Consider the following 20,054-nt stretch of genomic DNA (forward strand, 5'->3'; position numbering starts at 1 on the left):
CAAATAATATTGTCTAAATTCTGTTTATTGTACTATATTATTGTATAACAAGGTACACTCACAGTGTTTAACAGATTCAAGAATATAAAGAAAACCATTAATGTTTTTTCCTAAAAGCTTACATGTTACTGATAAAAAACTAATTCAAAATATAAAATAAAACATTTTCATTAGTACTGTATAAATCTTAATATTTTACATGATCTTACTGAATTAAATTAGTTTATTCATTGCAATCACTTTGTTTCTGCCTACAGTTCAGTTTGTAATCAAAGTGCACCCGTACCTCTTTTTACGAATGGTCTTTACTATGGTGTTACTATCTAGCATGTGAATTGTTACCCACATTTCGAATAACGAAAGCCAACTTCAAAACTATGAAGAAGCGATATTCTTCAGAACATTATAATAATAATTTGGGAAAATTGCAAAACCTAATGTAGAAATGTAGAAAGTTAAGAGGAAGGCATCATGCGATTCGTTTCGTATTAAGTGTATGCATCACATTCCACTAACTACTATGGGTGAGAGCTAGCACAGAGCCTACAGAGTGGCATGAGGGATGTGACACAGTTCACCCTTTCTTGCTTCATGTGTTGTTCACTTTTGTGTGCACTCTTACTTTTCATAAGAATATTTGTGGTTTAGACTTTATTGTAGTTCCTAAAGGTGTTAAGAAAATGAAAATTGTGAGTATGCGGAATTACACAAAAAGTAAATTAAGGGGTTACTGTTTATGTTTACTAATGATGTCTAACTACTGTAGGTAAGCAGTATTTTTATTACTAAAACACAAACCACAGTATGAATGTTAGTTTATTATTGTTACTTTCGTTATTTTTTGGTGAAAAAGTAAAAGTAGGGGTGATATTTTTGGGGTTCGGTACAGATTGTAATTTTTCCCTGTGAAAAATAATATAAATAGGACTTTATTTTTACAAAGTTTTACTATACTGAAGGGTTTCTGGGAACAAATTACTTTTGTAAAAATAGGTATGGGAGTATAAACTTATAATTTACAAAACTGGTTTGTTTAAACATGTATTTTTTATAAGAACAAATTGAGAATATTTGTAAATAGATCACACAACTGGTCATTGATTTTAGGAAAAAGGGAACATCCCACCAACCTACTTTATTTAACAGTCAGACTGTAGAAATTGTCAATGACTACAAGTACCTAGGACTAAGCATAGACAAAAAACCTGAGAGGGAACAAATGTTGTGGTACCATTTAAAATAAAAAAGCCAACTGAGACTCTAAGGAAATTAGATATTTTTAAACTAGCTTTTTAAAGTAGATAGAACTATTTAATCACTTCACCTAGTCATTTATTGAAAGTGTCTTAATATACAGTTTTACTTGCTGGCAATATCTGTACTGTTAATTGTAGTAGGTTGGGGAAATTGGTGAAAGTAAGTAGCAAAATAATTGGAGTCAAATCAAATCAACTTACAGTAAATATTGTCAGCAAACAGAGGCTTGTAAAGAAATTCAAGAGATTTACGGAGTGTGTGTCTCACACCCTTCACTGTGAATTAACACTACTCCCATTTGGCAGATGTCTCTTTGGCCCTAGGTACAAAAGTAATACATTCAGGAAATCTTGTGTTCACACTACAATATCTCTCTCAAACAATATAAAGTAAGTTTCTTATCTCCTGTAACACTGTTGTATGTCTTCCCTGTGGTAATGCTTGTTTGTCTTTGTATTGCTGTAATGGATTGTGCCATAAAACAAATTTCCCCCAGAGCATAATAAAGCTTGAATATATTCCAATGAAGCAGCCAGCCTACCTTTAAATATACAAAGATTATGGTTTGGGTGAAAAGCAGCATTGTTGTGTCACCTGATGGCAGACAGCTAAAGTAGCAGGCATTTGGTAAACAAAACATAATCTTTTAGATTAGAGATTATTGGAAGGTGAATGTCATAATTGTTAGAAATAATGTACTTTGGAAGTGTGGGTCACACATGCAGTCAGGTACTGGTACTTAGAACTACAGAATTGTCCTAATTGAGGAATGTAGTACAGTTTTGTCCTTCTTTTCAGCTGGCACTTGAATTTAAGTAAATTCAAGGATTTGTTTATTATGTTATTAATCTTAACACCTTTATTAGGTTTTAGGTGTTTTAGGGTTTATTCTGTTGTTCAGGTGCAGCAAACCCTTTACTATGGTCTGACTCAATGTCCAGTTACAATCTTTTAGGTGTCTTTGTCAGTAGCAAACACTGAATCTGTTAGTTTAAAAAGACAACAATATTATACAAATGTAAAAACAACATCACTGAACTGAAGAGCTCCAATTAAGGACAATCCTATCTGTAGGTCCTGTGTTGGCAGATTCTTTGTCTTTGAAATTTAAGATGATGGAGTCTACAGTAATTCATACTAGGCCTTATGATTGCTTCTGTAGAACATAAAGCCCCTTAGACCTTGTAGCTTCAGTTCTGAAAGTCAGAAGATGTTTTTTGCACTCAAGTGTGTTTTCTTTATTTCTCAGGATGTGACGTGTTTGGCAGGTTCTTGTGTGTATTCATAGGAAAGGCAGTGTGATGGCAGTGAAGTTCTAACAAGAGCTGAGAAGTTTTGTGCCGCTGCTCGTACTTGTGTCAGACAAGAAAAAGAGAGTCTGTAGCTAGAGAATCAATTCAAGAATATTGTTATTTTGGTGTCTGGTGCCTCCTTTCAGTTTGCATATAATATTTTACTAGTCATCACAGTATTCTCTTAAATTAGCTTATGATTTTTAATATGCATGTTCTGAAGTATTATTGAATGAATATATATATATATGTATGTATAATTTATTTATTTTCAGTATTATTGTCGTTGTCATTCTTCATAAATTAAGCACTGGAAGCATCCAAATAGTTTCCTAACTACTGAAATATCCCACAAATGACTTCACAATTTTGCAACAGCAATAAGTAATTATAAGTAATTGGATTTGGTGTATCTCCAAGTACAGCAAAGAGGAAGTATTTGTTCTTTACACACCCTTAATCAAAGATAAAGAAAATGTAAGACATTTGCAGTACCAAGGCCTTATTTTAGGTAAAATACAATTTTTTAATTACAATTTTGACTTTTAGAGTACTGCTTTCAAGTATTAAGTATTTTAAGTGCACATTAAATCCTCATATAACTAACATAACCTTTCAGTTGATCAGTGTATGATTCTAATACTTATTACATTTTACAAATTAAGTCAATATTTTTAAAGGAGTGTCTCATTGTGCTACTATGTACATATTAAGAAGCATCAATAGTCATTTTACTTTTGCACTCCCATCATTCTAATAAGCATTTTCCCTCCTTTTCTTGTTGCAAGGAACTGGCAGTGCTAAGTCATCTCCATCACCCCAGCCTCATTTCCCTGTTGGCTGCTGGAACTCAGCCACGAATGCTGGTCATGGAGTTGGCACCCAGGGGTTCACTTGACTGCCTTTTTGAGCAGAAAAATGGGATTCTCAACAGAACACTGCAACACAGGATAGCTCTGCATGTCGCAGATGGATTAAGGCAAAGATATTCCCTCTGCTTTTTTTATATTATCATCTGCAAGAAGCTAGAAATCCTAAAAAAACACATACATTTTTCTAGTATGTTCAGTCTAAAAATGTTTTTTAATTAACACAGCAATGGAGTTATTAGAATGAATGTCACTGTGAACTAGAAAATGGTGATTTACAGTAGAATGCAGAGTGAATATTAGAAAAAAATGTGAAAAGATTATTACTCAGCTACATTAAATGATGTATTGTATTAAGTCATTGTTGATTACTGTACTACAATATGATTATGAAAATATGTATGAAATTTTAACATCTTAATGATAGTGATTATGACAAGTATTATTTTGGCAGGTATCTTCATTTTTCTATGGTTGTTTACCGGGACCTGAAGCCACACAATGTCCTCCTCTTTAATCTGAAGACAGATTCTGACATCATTGCAAAAATAGCGGATTATGGGATAGCACAGTACTGCTGTAGCATGGGAATCAAAACGTCCGAAGGAACACCTGGTAAAATCTGGTTATTTTTTTCTTATTGTTTAATCACACCTGCTGTTTTAAACTAATAGACCTCTAAGGTTGTCAAGAAAAGACATTATACTATACAGTACATATACATGCTACTTGTTTTTACACCAGCAAGCATACCATACATAAGTAAGCATACAAGTTCAAGTTCATGTTTATTTGTCATTCCAGCCATGTACAAGTATACAGTGGAACGAAATATCGTTCCTCCTTGGCCACGGTGCAAATACAGACAGGACACTGGCATAGACATTGTAGACAGGAGACACAGAATGCAAAGTGCAGATGGTGAAAATTACAAGGTAAATACATAATACAACATACACAACACACTGGGGGGATTTAAACCCTGTTTCTGGAATTGGGGCGGGTGCAAGTAGATTTCAGGGTGTTGAGGAGCCTGACAGCCTGCAGGAAGAAGCAGTTACATACAGTAGTCTGGTGGAGCTAGCCCGTACACTGCCATATCTTTTCCCAGATGGTAGGAGGACAAAGAGTTTAGGGGAGGGGTGGCAGGGGTCATCTACTATACTGGAGGCCCTGTGTAAGCAGCGTTTATGATAGGTGACGGAAATGGAAGGGAAAGAGGCTCCAATGATCGTTTTAGCTGTTTCCACAATTCATCCGGTCTGAAGCGTTGCAATTCCCAAACCAAACAGTGATACTGTACACCCGGCCAAGGTCCTCTCAGTGGTGCTTCTGTAGAAAGTGGTTGGGGGAAGGTTTGCCCTTCTCGGTGACCACAGGAAATAGAGACGCTGTTGTGGTTTCTTGGCTACGGAGGTGGTATTGAAAGACCAAGTGAGGTCATCTGTCCCTCAATACACTGCACATTTAATCTTTAATGGCTTCTGTTGATTTTTAGGATTTCGAGCCCCTGAAGTTGCTCGAGGAAATGTAATCTACAATCAACAGGCTGATATCTATTCCTTTGGTCTGCTTCTTTATGACCTTCTAACTGGTGGTGAGCGTATCACAGATGGGATGAAGTTTCCCAGTGAATTTGATGAGATAGCTGTGCAAGGAAAACTGCCAGGTAATTTACAGAAACTGAAAATGAAAAAAAAGACTTGTTCTCTCTGATATTGGTGAAACTCTGCATTATTTTTACATTATTTTAAGAGCTGGAGGACTCAGTATCATTGATGAAATGCTCTTGCCCAAAAATGAAAACAAAATCTAAAAGATTTAAAATGCTTGATTCAGAAAGAAAAAGAAGAAACATCAGTTCTTTTTATGCTTTAGATCCGGTGAAACACTACAACTGTTCTCCATGGCCTGGGTTTGAGAGTTTGATGAAGCACTGCTTAAAAGAAAATCCAGAAGACAGGCCTACTTCATCACAGGTAGGGATAGTTCATGCTGCAATCCAGAAACAGACAGTAATATGACAGAGAAAATGAAATAAACAGCTTAAATATTTGATATCTCATGTTAATGTCCTCTGTTAATGTCCATTTTTTATGTTTATGATGTTCCATATACAGTATTGTGATAAGGCTTAAATGTTACTGTCCCTAACCTGCAAACATAATGTAGATACAGTACACTGTTTCTCTAAGAAATGTAAAAACAGTTAGCAAACAAGAGGAAGCCATTCATTTGGCCTGTTTGGTCATTAAATAATTGATCAAAGCATGTTGTTCATATACTTCTTGAAAGCACCAGAGTTGTCGGGTTAAAACCTGGAACAGTTTTAGCTCTTTTAAAAGGCACATTCCACAACTCAAAATGTAAGTCCTACTCTGTTCTGTTATCACTAATTTATATTTTCACATAACTGAAATCACATAATTGTAGCCTAAATTTCTGTTTTTCCTTCATATAAAGACCTTTTTATTGTACAGAATGTGTGCAGTTCTTTTGCACTTTCTCTTTTTCTGGTAGTGGTATAGTCCCTATATGTCCAGCATCAAGCATCCACAGAATAGTTGGTTTGATTCTGTAAAAAACATAAAGAACTTATTGAAAGTTTTCTAAAGAGCCCCTGAGAGAAAAAAATGTATTATAGGTATTTTACTAAAAATCTTGTAATTAAAGAAGTTTACTTAATAATAGGCCCAATACACAGAGTGAAAGTGTGCTTGTGAGTAAAGTAGTAGAAATAGAAAGTAAAGATCAGTAATTTCCCACTTTTCTCTAATGAAACTGGACACATATTTTTAAAGGCAAGTCTTGTCCACCTATCATATTACTCTTCTTTGGATAAGTAACAAAAATAAAGTGTAAGAGACAGTACTTTGACAAGCATAACATTAGTAGAATTAAACTGAGAAAACAAATTAGAGTGATCCACAGGGATCAGTGGAGTAATTATTTCAGCACCTTTCAAATCTGTGAATTGAAAAATGTGTCAGATGTGCAGATGATATAATTGTATGTAATGCACACTGTACATGGGAGAGATGAGGTTACAAAGAAATTTAGCAGCAGGGGCTGCACAAGCACAAAAAGGTAGAGATTTGGTCATACAAATTCATGTCTCATTTATATACTTTATGAGTATAAAATAATTGTAACTAAATAGAAAACAGTCCTTAAAATATTTAAAGTTTATGTTAACACATTAGTTTAGATTTGTAGACAATATGAGGAAGATCCTGAAAAAAATAATCAGTTTTTATTTGTAGTGAAATACACACAGGTCAAATAAAAGAAAGTTAGTAATTGGGCCTCATTTTGAGTTGAGAGTTTTGGTCAAAACAAGAGAATTTTAAAAAGAGTAACATGACTAATTTCTGGACTCAAAAGTGTGTTAGACAAAGGCAGGTAAAAATGCTAAAGATCTCCTGTGACCAGCAAAGAAGATTCAACTGTCAAAGGGGCTTGCTAAAATTTTTGTTGAAAGCCTGATAGCTCCTAAATGAGCAAAAAGTGTGGAATGGTATTATCTCATTTGTAACTGTGGTTTTATGCCTTCATTACCTCTAAATTCTAACTGCTTGCTAAAGGTGTTTTTAAAGATGTAAAGAATTATAAAGATTTAGATTTCAAGGTGGCATAAAGTGTATTAACTTATTTCTTCAATGATGAAGTAGAAACATTTAGCTGCTTAAAATGACAAAATTCATATCAGTAAGTGAACATTATAAATAATTAATATTGGTTGGTTGGTAGAACTTAAAAACTCTGTTTAAAATTTGGGGATTTAGCTGATTATGTTCCTTACTTTAAATAAGTTATGCAGTGTTTGAATAATTTTTGTAAATTGTCAGAAAACCCCATATTTATTTAAGTGAAGTCTAATTATCATCCTGAAGTCAAAGCAGATTTGCCTACAGTATGTCATTGTTTGCCTCTTTACAACCCATTTTACATACTGCCATTAACAAGTTTAGTTTCTAAGGATAATAAAAGGTCACTTCTCACTGTTTAGCTGTGTCCAACTCTATTGGTTTAATTTTCTGTTAATGTGTTGTTTCATTTGTAAACCTGAAATATTTCAAATTGTTTATGTGCTGAAATACTATTTTCTCAATGTGTTTATGATTTATAAATATTCATCTATTAAATATGTTTGATTTGACATAAATGTACTATTTTCACTTCTTTTGAGTACTGTTTTGGATCCTCAGCAAAATCCTTGCACAAGCATAGCTTCTGTGGTTTTCATATCTGTCAGGAAAATAATGTTTTATGGTGGAGTCCTCGGTTTCATGGCACTTACAGTATCAGTAGATAAATCAGTAGAGCCCTTTTTGTACATATTGACATTGCAGCAGATCTAATACCAAAACAACATTTGTTACACGGCTCCCACTTGTTATGCAAAATACTTATTTGGTAAGGTTTCCATCACTTGAGCTGGCTCCAAGAAATTAGCATTTAGGTTTAAGTGTCTGAATTTAGTGTACAGTAAATATCCTTTCTCTGCTTTGCCTGCATGCTTTAGAGCTTCATGTGGAGCTCTGCAGCTAGACTATGGTGTGATAACAAAGAACTGCATTTCAAACTACGTGTTTTCTTTTTTTCATAGCAGGAGTTAATTGGTTCTTCAGAAGTTCTTTTGTTTTATTGTCACAGAGAATATAAAGTTACTTTGTGTTTTCTCAACTTGTAGTTAGGTGTTTCCTGGCCCCCAAACATCTACAGTTAAAAATAATAATAAATGTGCTTTATGCTGAAAGCTGACCTGAAACACAATCCCCCCTCACTAACATATTTCTGTTATAGGTGTTTGAAAGGTTGAGCTCTGGGGAGCTGCTGTGCTTGATGAGAGAAGTCCCCATACCTGGTGCTGTGAACGCTGAATGCTTTGGGGTTTCGAGTCAGTCTAAGAAACCAAGAGTGTGGATCGGCAGTGGCAGCAGCAGGAGAACAGGCCAGGTTGGAGTTCTGGATTTAGAGACCGGAAAATATGTTCCTCAGGTACAAGTTAAAACACTTTGACCTTTATTCCAACTTAAAAATCTGTTTAATCAGCATCCTTTCAATAATCCATTGAAGTGGCTTCTCTTGAAATGTGCCTAAAAGGTGCTTTATTTTATTTTGTAGATCAGACTTGAGTCAGATTAACTGTCTATCAGTAGATATAATTTTATTATATATATAGTTAAACTCAAATTAATTAAAATAGTCAAAACCGATGCACCTCTTTATTAACCCATTTTACCTGACATTAACAGAAGTTTTGTTTCTAATGATAATTAAAGGAACGTCTCACTTTATACTGTAGCTCCTTTGTCTCTGTTGGTTTAATTGCCTGTTGACCTGGAACAAAAAACATGAACTATTTTGAATCGGAGAAATACCGAAATATTGACTTCATCAGTGTGTATACTATTTGTTATCATGTAAAAATCAAAGTGAGTTGGTTGGACCACAGTGTAATTAGGTGTGTCATAGCAAAGATGGTGAATACTTATTTTGTTTTACATTTATAGTTTAGGGGGATCTATAGAATTTTATAGTGTGCTGTGTCAATAAGTGGACACAAAACCCCCCAATTTAATACATTAAGATTCCATACCGTAATGGAATAAAATATGGAATAAAATAGAAAATCCAAGTGAGGTGAATATTTGTGGTAACCACTGGAACTAATAGAAGCCAAATCCAATTTGAACTTGTTTTATTTTCTATATACCAGATGCATAATGTAAAACTCATTTTTAAAATCCTCATTAATGAGATTGAAAATGTGTTATCTTTTATGAGAAAAGGTTCTTTCATTTTTTTCTGGTTATTTTCTTATAAGTCATGTCTGTTTGGATAAAAATTTACTTAACACTTAAAACTCATCAATAGTGGTATGTTTATTAAATTTACTGTACTGTATGTCACATAGAAAATAGCCATTTAAAATGTTTGCAGGTTTCAACTCTGAACCTATATATTTTAAACGCAGAATGTGTTATGTCCTAAAAGACTTCTGGACAAAATACAGCATTACTCTTTTGTACAGGAAATTTAAGGAGAGTATTGACAGTATTTTTAATCCTGTTCCCTTTTCTCTTCAAGGATGTTGACAACAGCCCAGTGTTATGTCTTACAATGGTGTGCTTCCCGGGGGAAAAGGATGAATGGGTTGTTGCTGGTACACAGTCTGGAAAACTTCTAGTCATCAACACAGAGGACACAGCATCTAAACACACACTGCAGAACATGACTGATGCAGTCACCTGTTTGTTCTTGCACTCTTATCCAAAACATAGGTAATCAGCCAAGGAGTGATAGGGGATTAATAACAGCAGTTTCTTTTCTTTCAACCATTTTCTCTCTTACAGTTGTACAATCATTATATTTATGTTTATGATATTTTGCATTGAAGAAAATCTGTATTAAAAAAAATCAAATTGTGAACTTTCTGTATTTAGCAAAGAGAAGAATTTTCTGTTAGTGGGAACAGCAGATGGAGCCCTCTCAGTTTTTGAAGACACAGCAATCAAGGTAAAACAGCAGTAGAATGATGAGAACATATTTAAAATACAAAAAGTAGTCAGACTGGGAATTTATGTTCCCTGCTAATGTTTAGAATGTTTAATCAAAGTCAAAGTGGATCATTTGCAAATAAAATGCATTTATGTTTTAGTTATTACTAACATCCAGGATAGTGTGCTATTCCTGTTAATGAAATGTTACAGTATTTGACAAAAACATCCAGAAAAAAAGTGCTAGAACAATGTTTAAGTCATGAGTTACAACACACACTAGAGTTAAGTTTCTTTGGGTAACCTCATACCTAAGAGAAATATCCCAGTAGTTATCATGGCTTTGGCATTACATGTAGTAGTCTGTATCTGATCATTTGTCTGATAAAGGTGACTTTGTTTGAAATTATATAAAATAGGGATGAGTAAAATAAAATTAAATAGCCCACATTTTTTAATTCAAATATAATATGACTAATAGTAATTTTGTGCATATGTATAATGTTTTTTTAATTCCAAAGGATTTTTCAAAGACAGAAGACCACTTCATTCATCAATGAAGTGCAGCACCCTCCTGGGTGCTATTAAGCACTAGCAGTCCCACTGCACAGTGGAACAGCTGAAGACATGAGAAACTGCTTCACAAACTGAAATAAAATGGAACATTAGGAAGGGCATATTGTACAAGCCCAGAATTAAGGTTATTCAGGGTGCCAGGGTTAACACCCCTAATTTCCTGTATGTTCCCATAGGATCTTTAATGTACATACAGGTACAGTAATCAGGACCTTAGTTTAACCTCATTAGAAGAATGGCACCTCCTACAGTCATCTGTCCTCAGTCACAGTACTGGTACATTGGTTTGTTAAATATAGTCCTGATGGAAGAGTACCACCTACTGGTCGACCAACACTTGACATTGCAATCTGGTTTTCTTGGAGGTATCCTATCCTAGTAGTGATTAGGCTGAGCCTTGCTTAGGTTCTAAGATCTGATGAGGTTAGGCTTCTCTCTGAAATGTTTACTGGATATATTACTTCGGTTTTAATGAATATGTTAATTGATACAACTTTAAAAAAATAAGAACAGATTTCTAGGCCATTGTCAGCATCCTGATAATATACTGTATTAAATGGAAATGTCTTACAGCAGCCCAATCCAAAGCTGTTTAGCTATAATTATGTCACCAGACTGAAGTATTGCAAAATCCAAAAGATAAATACCAAATATTTATGGTGACAAAATCATTTATTAGAAAACATGCATATTATCGTAAAGAATCCCATCCTCTGTAACAATGAATTTGTATTATCCTTGTACATGTATACAGCAGTTATAGTTATTCTAGCTTCTTCAATACTTTTTTACTACTTGATACTCTAAGGTGTATTAAATATGCTTTTTTACAGAGCGAAAATGGAAAGCCTCAGAAAATTCTGCAGATAGGTAACATCAACACTCCTTTAGTATGTTTGAGTGAGTCTGCATATTCACAAGATAAAAACACCATCTGGGCAGGCTGTGGAGCAAAAGTTGTGTCATTGACCAAAGATTATGATATCTGGAAAACCATAGACATCAAGCCAAACTATCAGTGAGTTATCATATTTAATGTGTCTCACTTTTTTAATTCTTGTTTTTTGTCATTTAATTTTTATTGCTATAGATTACGGGATTCTCCTGCTATATTTTGAAATTTTTATGTCTCTCATTTTTAAGGCTACAGCAGAGATCATGTAGTGAAACAAACATAATACGAATGGCAGTTGATAAATACATCTACTTAACAAAGAAGGAGAGTCATGTGGTGGAAATATGGGACAAGAAGACTGAAAGGATGACTGAACTTATCGACTGTTCACATTTTCTGAAGTAAGAACCTGATCTTTTGCTTTTCATCTTTCCCATTATTGTTGTATATACCATTTGTGACCTATAATTTGTGGTGTTCGACTTATAGTAATGTTTTGCGGCACAGTTATATAAATATGACAACTGTGCAACAAAGACAAACTATATGTGGGACTCAAGAATCAATCAATTCAATAATAGAATCAATTGTACTTCTTTTCTTAGAAGACCAGAACGGTTAGTAAGAAAATTAGAACAGTTACAAATGAGAGGAGGTTATTTGGCATTTCTAGCCATTCCTTGTTCCATACTCCTGCAACCCTTAATGTCAAGAATAGTCTCTTCATTTTCCTATATACTAAGTAATTATAAGTTTGTTTTGAAATATCCCAGAGTGTCCATCTCCTCAGCCCATTTGTCACCCTATTTCATGCATGGAAGTTTTTTTTATATAAAAAGAAGTTACTAGTACCTGTGCACAATTGGACTTTAACAGATTCCGAGTTATATACATCCTCGGTATTTTTCCACATCACATCATGTGATGGGTCACACTGGCCTAGGAAGTATTAAGTACAAGGCAGGATACAAACTGGACTAGATGTCAGTCCACTGCAGAGTACAAATAGATACAAACACACACACTCCCACCAGGGCCAATTTTACAGAAACCAATTAACCTATCTCATCATGTCTTTGGACTCTGGGAGGAAACTGGATAACCAGGAGGAAATCTGTACAAACATGAGAAGAACATACAGTACAAACAGCATGCAGTAGCACTATAGGAGTTGGACCCAAGGCCCCAGCACTGCGAGGCACCAATGCTAACCACTGCATCATTTTGTCTTTCATGTGGCCCGTTGAACACATTTTTATCTAGTCTGAAGGTTCCCATCATGTTGTGCGCACAAACTCTGAATGGGGCTTGTTATCTTACCCCCAAAGTTCTATCAGTTCCATATTGCAGTGCAGGTCATCTGTTTGTTGCTTACTGTAGGTTCATGCATCTTATAAACAAGGAGTACAAACACTCCATGGACATCATTAAAAGTGGGTGTTTTGTATTCTTATTTTATTTCAAATGATGTGTCTTATGTACCACTAAATTTTACAATGGGTTATCTTTTTTCTGTCAGACAAGGATCAACTAAAAGACCTCATAAGAAATTCACTGCTAAAGATCTGTTTTCTGTAAGAGTGAAAACACTGTTGCTACAGCAAAACATCACTTTGTGGATTGGAACGAGGGGAGGACATATGATTCTTGTGGACCTATCCACACGCCAGCCTATCAGAGTGATTCCTGACTTATGTGAATCTATAAGAAGCATGGCAATAGCTCAGATTGGTATGTGATTAGACATTTTATCTAAATTATTATCTTCACCACAATTCAGCATAATGGCTTCCTCTACTAGTGTTTACATGTCTGTATATTACTGTTCTCATATTCTGTGATAAAAAACCCAAACGCAAAGACAGTTCTTCAGATTTTGTCTTTTCAGACCCAGATGAGTAAGAATAAGAATATTTTATTTATAAAATGCCTTTCAAAACTGAATGATGCTGTACTTAGTGACAAAGAAAAAGACTAAAAAAGTACAAGACAAAGAAATAAACAAGAGCATACATGCTCATAGAGATAGAATGTAGGTAAAACAGACAAAGGCCTTGGTTAAAAAGGTAATTTGGTGATCTGAAGAAAGTAAAAAAATTGTCTTTCTAAGAGTCAGAGGAAGGGCATTCCATAACACAATGGAGCAGCAACAGAAAAGGAACAGTCATAAAAGTCAGAGATTTAGCCCTAGGTACAGTGAGCAAAGGATCAGTCTCAGCTGAACGGAGGCAACGGAAGTGTAAACATAGTTAAGGAGTTCAGAATTATGCAGTATGATGGAGCCAGATTATTTAGAGCCTTGAAAGTCAGTTATAATAATAATAATAATAATTGCTTACACTTATATAGCGCTTTTTCTGGACACTCAAAGCGCTTTACAGGTAATGGGGACTCCCCTCCACCACCACCAATGTGCAGCATCCACCTGGATGATGCGACGGCAGCCATAGTGCGCCAGAACGCTCACCACACATCAGCTATCAGTGGGGAGGAGAGCAGAGTAATGTAGCCAATTCATAGAGGGGGATTATTAGGAGGCCATGATTAGTAAGGGCCAATGGGAAATTTGGCCAGGACGCCGGGGTTACACCCCTACTCTTTTCGAGAAGCGCCCTGGGATTTTTAATGACCACAGAGAGTCAGGACCTCGGTTTTACGTCTCATCCGAAGGACGGTGCCTGTTTACAGTATAGTGTCCCCGTCACTATACTGGGGCATTAGGACCCACATGGACCACAGGGTGGGCGCCCCCTGCTGGCCCCACTAACACCTCTTCCAGCAGCAACCTTAGTTTTTCCCAGGAGGTCTCCCATCCAGGTACTGACCAGGCTCACACCTGCTTAGCTTCAGTGGGTTGCCAGTTGTGGGTTGCAGGGTGATATGGCTGCTGGCTAAGTTATGATGTTATATTGAATTTGTGACCTTATAGGCAACTAATGTAGAGACCTAAGTGTTGGAGTGATGTGCTGCCAAGGTCTAAAGTTATAATACTGTACTTTACTCCACTTCTAAAATTTGGTGTTTCTCATTGCTTCCAGTAAGGTGTTTTATCTTGCTGTTGCTGAAAGTTGGAAATCTCAGTGTCTTACTGTAGATGCATGACTCATTTTCTTCCTTGAAATAACCCATCTACTATCTATGGCAGTCCATCATAGAGCACATGCAGACACAAACACACTAATACTCATTTCAGGGCCAATTTTCCCAAAGTGTATTATTAATGTATTTAGAATGAAATATTTCAAAAGTATTGCCAAAATTAACAAAGCTTTCTTATTTTCCACAGATAAGATGAATCCCAGAAGCATAGTGTTAGTTTTGGGAAGACCTTATGAAACATCTCCAGCACAATTCAAGTATCAACACGGTAAGAAAACCAAAACTTCCTTGGAACTTAATTGTTTAGAACATACAGATATAAGAAAGATTGCAATCTAGAATGATCTTAAAATGTTATCATGCAATTTTTGCCTCAGACATTGGCTGGGAAGCCCATTTCAAATACCCAGAACTCTTTGTGTAAAGAAGCATTCCTTATTCTCTATGGATTTTCTTTGCCAATGAGTTTGTATTTCTAAGTCGGAAGAAGTCAAGTAGCCTCTTAGGTTCACCCCATCTATATCACTTAGAACTTTATATACTTGGATCAAAACTCCTCTCAATCTCCTTGTTCAGACTGAAGGGATTCAAGTCCTGTAACCTGAATAAATCCCCTAAAACCAGGAAGATTTGGATCCCTGATGTTATTCCTTATACTCTTTCTCAGGTTATAAGACACATTTCTGAGATATCAGACTAAGTATTATTGTTACCTATTGTATTGTTTATGTTGTGTGGTGACCAAAACTGAATCCACTATTATTAGTGATATACACTGATGTGAAAAAGAAAGTTCACCCTCTTAAGATTCTGTGGTTTAACATATTAAGACATATCTGATTTTCACCTAGTCTAAAAGTCCTAAAAGTAGATAAATCTAACTTAATGTGACACACACAAAACACACACAAATTTTACTTTGGCATTATTTATTCAACAAAAAAATTAGCCAACATTTGTGAAAAAGTAAATGCACACCATGATTCATTACATCTAAAGTTGAATTTTTTATCTTATTGTCTTTATCTATTATCTGTATCTATTGTCTGTAATTTTGTGGTTACGTTTTATGGATAGTATTAGTATTTTTCTTGTCAAGGTGTATTTATGTATATACAGTATATAGTTCTTCTAATATAAATTCCAGAGTATATTTTAATGTATTTAATGTTTTCCTGATTTAGAGAATGAAAAATCTGTTATGTACATTTGGAACCAGAACCTTCCTCTTGAAGTGCAAAGTTTGCAGAAACATTGTGAGATGAGACAAGAAATTGCAGAAAAAATGAGAATGACACCCTTTGATTGAACCAAGAGGTAATTATTTATATCCTAAAGCATTTAATTTGTAGAATTGTGTTATATCCTTTAGACACGCAGCAAATGAACAGTGTAATGTAAATAGCAGTAAGGTTGCTAAGGAAATACTAGCACCTTAGATTTAATCAGCATTTGTGTCTTGTGTCTTTTCAACGTCTTTTTGAGATTTTTTTTTTGTTTTTCTAATGAGACACATTTTTTCTTTTGTTTTTATTTCCAGTATAGTAATATTTTCTTAAACTAAAAAATGGGACAGTCACATTTTTTTTGTTTTTGTCTAGGGGTCTCCCTCACAGGTTTGTTGTTTCTGGGTTGTCAAAGAGACCTTTTCCTTTCATGTCATTTTTTATTTCTGGGGAAGAGACTTAGCACTTTCTGAAGTATTGGATGAATACGTGACGCATCAGGAAAATAGACATAATGTGTTTTTATTACTTTCCTCTCATCATACAGTATATGTCTATTTTTAAAATACTTTGTATACATTTTCTGTTATTTGTTATTGCTGACCTTTGTGTGTTTTTTTGCAGAATTTGTCTGGGGACAAGACCGGTGTGTACCATTAATAATGTTTCACACAGTACAGCTGGTACTTTTTGTAAATTTATTTAGATGTATGCTATTCTTGAAGTAAGACTATTAGTGCTACAAAATGTAAAAAGGGACAATTTTATTGAATGTACAAATTTTTCCTTGCTTAAGCGTTTAAAACCTAAAGGAAAACTGAGTTGCATATCACTGATTATACCCCATATACTTATTCAACTTAATTATATGCATACAGTATGTAATAAACTTGAAATTATTTTGTGTACTCTGGTTGTGTTTTTCTCTTACAAAACAGATGGACTTAATTCAATGTTTTTCTTATTTTCTGTGTTCTTTTAAATTTTATGTATTAATAACTGGAAATGGCTATTTGTATTGTGGCTGTCTATAGGGGTCTTAAAAATTAAAAATTCCAGGGTGTTTCTCAAAAAGAGTAGGGTGTAACCCTGGCATCCTGGCCAAATTTCCCAGTGGCCTTTACCAATTATGGCCTCCTAATAATCCCCATTCTCTGAATTGGCTTCATCACTCTGTTTCTCCTCCCCACTGATAACTGATGTTTGGTGAGCTTTCTGGCGCAATACAGTATGTCTGCCGTTGCATCACCCAGATGGATACTGCACATTAGTGGTGGTGGAGGGGAGACCCCATTACCTGTAAAGTGCTCTGAATGGAGAATGGAGTGTCCAGAAAAGAGCTATGTGAGTGTAAGGAATTATTATTATTATAATATGATACAGTACAGAATTCAACAAACGAATGAAGGTGAAATGCACTGGGAGCTGATGTGAAAAATTAAATCATCTTTACTGCCTATAGTATGTACTGTATAGCTGGCATCTGAAAACCTCATGTATTGGTGAGTGTTATAGGAAGCAAAAGGCTGTTCCTGAAGCAAAGGAAGCAAGAATTGACAAGAGCAGATTCTGAACACATCACTGGGCCATAGTGAAACTTACAGTAGCCAGTCTGGAACATGGGAAGAAACCAGGGCACTCAGACAAAGCCTACACATACTGTAGCAGAAGGTTACAAAGGCATACTACACTCCACACAGAAGGCACCCTTCACTTCTTATTACCTATGAACATACTGTGCTCTCAGAATCATGAGAATGATTATGTCCTGATAAGGACTCTATATAGCTTTAAATAATTTTAATCTCTTTAAGATTTTAAATCACATACTGTATGTCTAAATCTTTCCCTAGGTAAGTTAGTAATGTACACAAATCTCACTTTTAAAATGTATGAGGATACAATTCCATTTAGAATTGTGTTTGAAGTATCCTGTTGCAATTTAACGATTTAAGATTTGCAATATCACACTTGTTGAAACGAAAATCTCACACACACAACTCCCTAAAAAAGAGGCCAGAAGGAAATGAAAAGTGCCAAACAAGCTGATGTATAGATCATTGAGTTTTCTTTATTGCTGTGTTTTGTTCTATCATGTTTTTTGGTTTATTGTTCTATACAGGACTTTTTGATTTTTTTCACATTTTCAGCACCTTCCTACACCTTCAGAGATAGCTAGAGTATACAGATGTTATGTCCTTAAAATATTATTCTTGTTTAAATGTCTACTCTAAAGGCCTTTCTAAATAGTTACTGTGGTTTATCATTGTTAAGGTGTTTCTTTTGTAGGTAATTGAAATAAATATTTATTATTTGTAGCACAAAATACTTACTATTTATTGGTTGTTAGTGAGTGCAGAGAAATAAGGTTCTTGATCCCGAGATGAAGTAAAACAGATGAGTTTATTGCATGCAAGGAACAATAAAGCCGAAGTCTTGTTTCCCGCAAGAAACAACAAAACCGAAGTATTGTTCAACGTACTGTTACAAACTTTTGGGTTATATAGTGTTTTCTTCTCCGTTTCTGACGTCACTCGGTCTGATGGTAAAGAGGGGGGTTCATGGTATTTGGCCAGTTTACGATGTTCTGGGCAAATGGTCAGTTTAACATTACACCCAGGGGGGTTCCTAGCTTGCATCTGCAATCCTTATCAGTTAACCCCCTTTCCTGCCATAAACCCCAGCTTGTGACTTAGAAGTCTAAACCCCCTACAGAAAGGATTAAATTCAAACCCCCGTCTTCACATCTTTCTTCATTCCCCCCTTATAAAATATGGCATACGTCAGTGTAGCCTATTTTTATACATACAATGTCAGGGCAGATCTTTCCTTTCTTGGCGAACAGGTATGTATTGCCATGTCATTGTACGTTCCACGGTTATAGCAAGATGTGATACATGTTTTTGTGAATGTGATGATTACAATTATACATATAAACAATACTACTCCTACGGATAAACACTATAAAAAGGTTCCACCCCAGGCCCCAAACACAGACTTTACCCAAAACCCAATTCCCCAATTTTCAGTATAATAGTCCTGATATTTCTGTCCCTCATTGTAAATGTGTTGGGCCAGATCTGAGATGTGCTCAGAATTATCAGGAATATATGTGCAGCATTCAGTGCCAATTACTACACAAGTTCCTCCTTGGGCCGCCAGTACATAATCTAAAGCTAGTCGGTTCTGCATGGCCACTGTTCTGAGGGCTACCATCTCATCATTAACAGCCTTCAGACTAGATGAGGTAGAATTTGCTAATTCTTCTAAAGTCGAGGCCATTTGAATTAACTCTCGACTCAGAAAGTTCATGCCGGCTTGTGGAAATATTATACCTAAATAATATTCCCAATCAGCCAATTTTCTTTGTGGTCTGTGGTTAGGTCCGAAGGGGCTGTGGATTTGAACACGGATATGAGGAACCACATATCCTAAATAACATGAGCCAGACCACTGGGCTGGCAACCATGGGTAGGCTCGTTTTCCACAAATGAAATATGTTCCGTTTGGCGCTCCCCATGCCTCTGAAAATAAGAAACTTATACCGAATTGTGGGGTGTGCCGATCCCATCCTGGAATTTGGAAGGTAGAGGTGGATATATTTGCAGCGATGGTAAGGTTGCAACGACTCCATCCAACCAAGTGCAGACCATTAGTGTGCTGAAAACATATGTTTCCCTCACGTTCCTTATTTAGAGTCAGGTATGGTGGTGTATGGCTTCTGTTATATTTAGGAGCGTAAGAGCCTGTGAAACTCGTGGGCTCTAAGCCTCGCTCCTGTAGATATTGTAATGTTGTGCAGGTTAAAGTCGTGTTATGGCAACCCCCATAGTTTGTCATATTAAAATCTCCTAAATTATCCCTCCAAATGATCATGCCTATGACTTCCTCGAGACGCCAAGGAATGGCCCCCATAGGAAGTCCTCCCTGTACATATTTGGGTAATGCGGCACACACCCAGCAGGCACTTTGGTTGGTTTCTTAGCTGTCAGATAGGAGAGGCCTAAAAAGGAATTAATTCCATGTTCTCCTTTGTGGGAGAGATGATCATTAATCCCTGCGGAACATAGTTCTACAGCAACAATTATCATTATTGACAGAAATGATTTCATTCTGGGTCTGGGGATGAGGCTCGTCGGGAGTGTGACGCGTGGATCCAGCGATCTTTTCCTTCCACTCGAACCGCAGACTCGGTTGTCAACAGGATCTGGTAGGGTCCGTCCCACCTGGGCTGGAGAACCTGTGAAGGAAATTTCCTGATCCACACCCACTCTCCTGGGATGAGGTTGTGCCCTCCTTCAGGTGGTGGTCCCCACGCCTCCAGGACCTGCTCGCGG

The 20,054-nt window shown here is 35.8% G+C and overlaps 1 protein-coding gene across 4 annotated transcripts in view; it reads left to right on the plus strand.

The window, feature by feature from the left end:
* Window positions 1-16,625, plus strand: part of lrrk2 (leucine-rich repeat kinase 2) — a 54,368-nt gene extending 37,743 nt beyond the window's left edge. For 3 of the 4 annotated variants that reach the window (XM_088645089.1, XM_088645091.1, XM_088645092.1), the window contains 13 exons: window positions 3,338-3,528; window positions 3,873-4,033; window positions 4,917-5,087; window positions 5,297-5,397; window positions 8,225-8,419; window positions 9,512-9,705; window positions 9,868-9,940; window positions 11,331-11,515; window positions 11,641-11,793; window positions 12,912-13,123; window positions 14,679-14,759; window positions 15,676-15,808; window positions 16,342-16,625. In XM_088645089.1, the coding sequence (XP_088501215.1) occupies window positions 3,338-3,528; window positions 3,873-4,033; window positions 4,917-5,087; window positions 5,297-5,397; window positions 8,225-8,419; window positions 9,512-9,705; window positions 9,868-9,940; window positions 11,331-11,515; window positions 11,641-11,793; window positions 12,912-13,123; window positions 14,679-14,759; window positions 15,676-15,800 (1,842 nt within the window). In that variant the 3' untranslated portion in view covers window positions 15,801-15,808; window positions 16,342-16,625. Of the gene's footprint in view, window positions 1-3,337; window positions 3,529-3,872; window positions 4,034-4,222; window positions 4,354-4,916; window positions 5,088-5,296; window positions 5,398-8,224; window positions 8,420-9,511; window positions 9,706-9,867; window positions 9,941-11,330; window positions 11,516-11,640; window positions 11,794-12,911; window positions 13,124-14,678; window positions 14,760-15,675; window positions 15,809-16,341 lie in introns of those variants that run through there. The other variant, XM_088645093.1, reaches the window with a different exon arrangement.
* The last annotated feature ends 3,429 nt before the right edge of the window (window positions 16,626-20,054 follow it).

Source organism: Lepisosteus platostomus, chromosome 9, assembly GCF_059453375.1.
Source record: "Lepisosteus platostomus isolate fLepPlt1 chromosome 9, fLepPlt1.hap1, whole genome shotgun sequence".
Classification (NCBI taxonomy): Eukaryota; Metazoa; Chordata; class Actinopteri; order Semionotiformes; family Lepisosteidae; genus Lepisosteus; species Lepisosteus platostomus.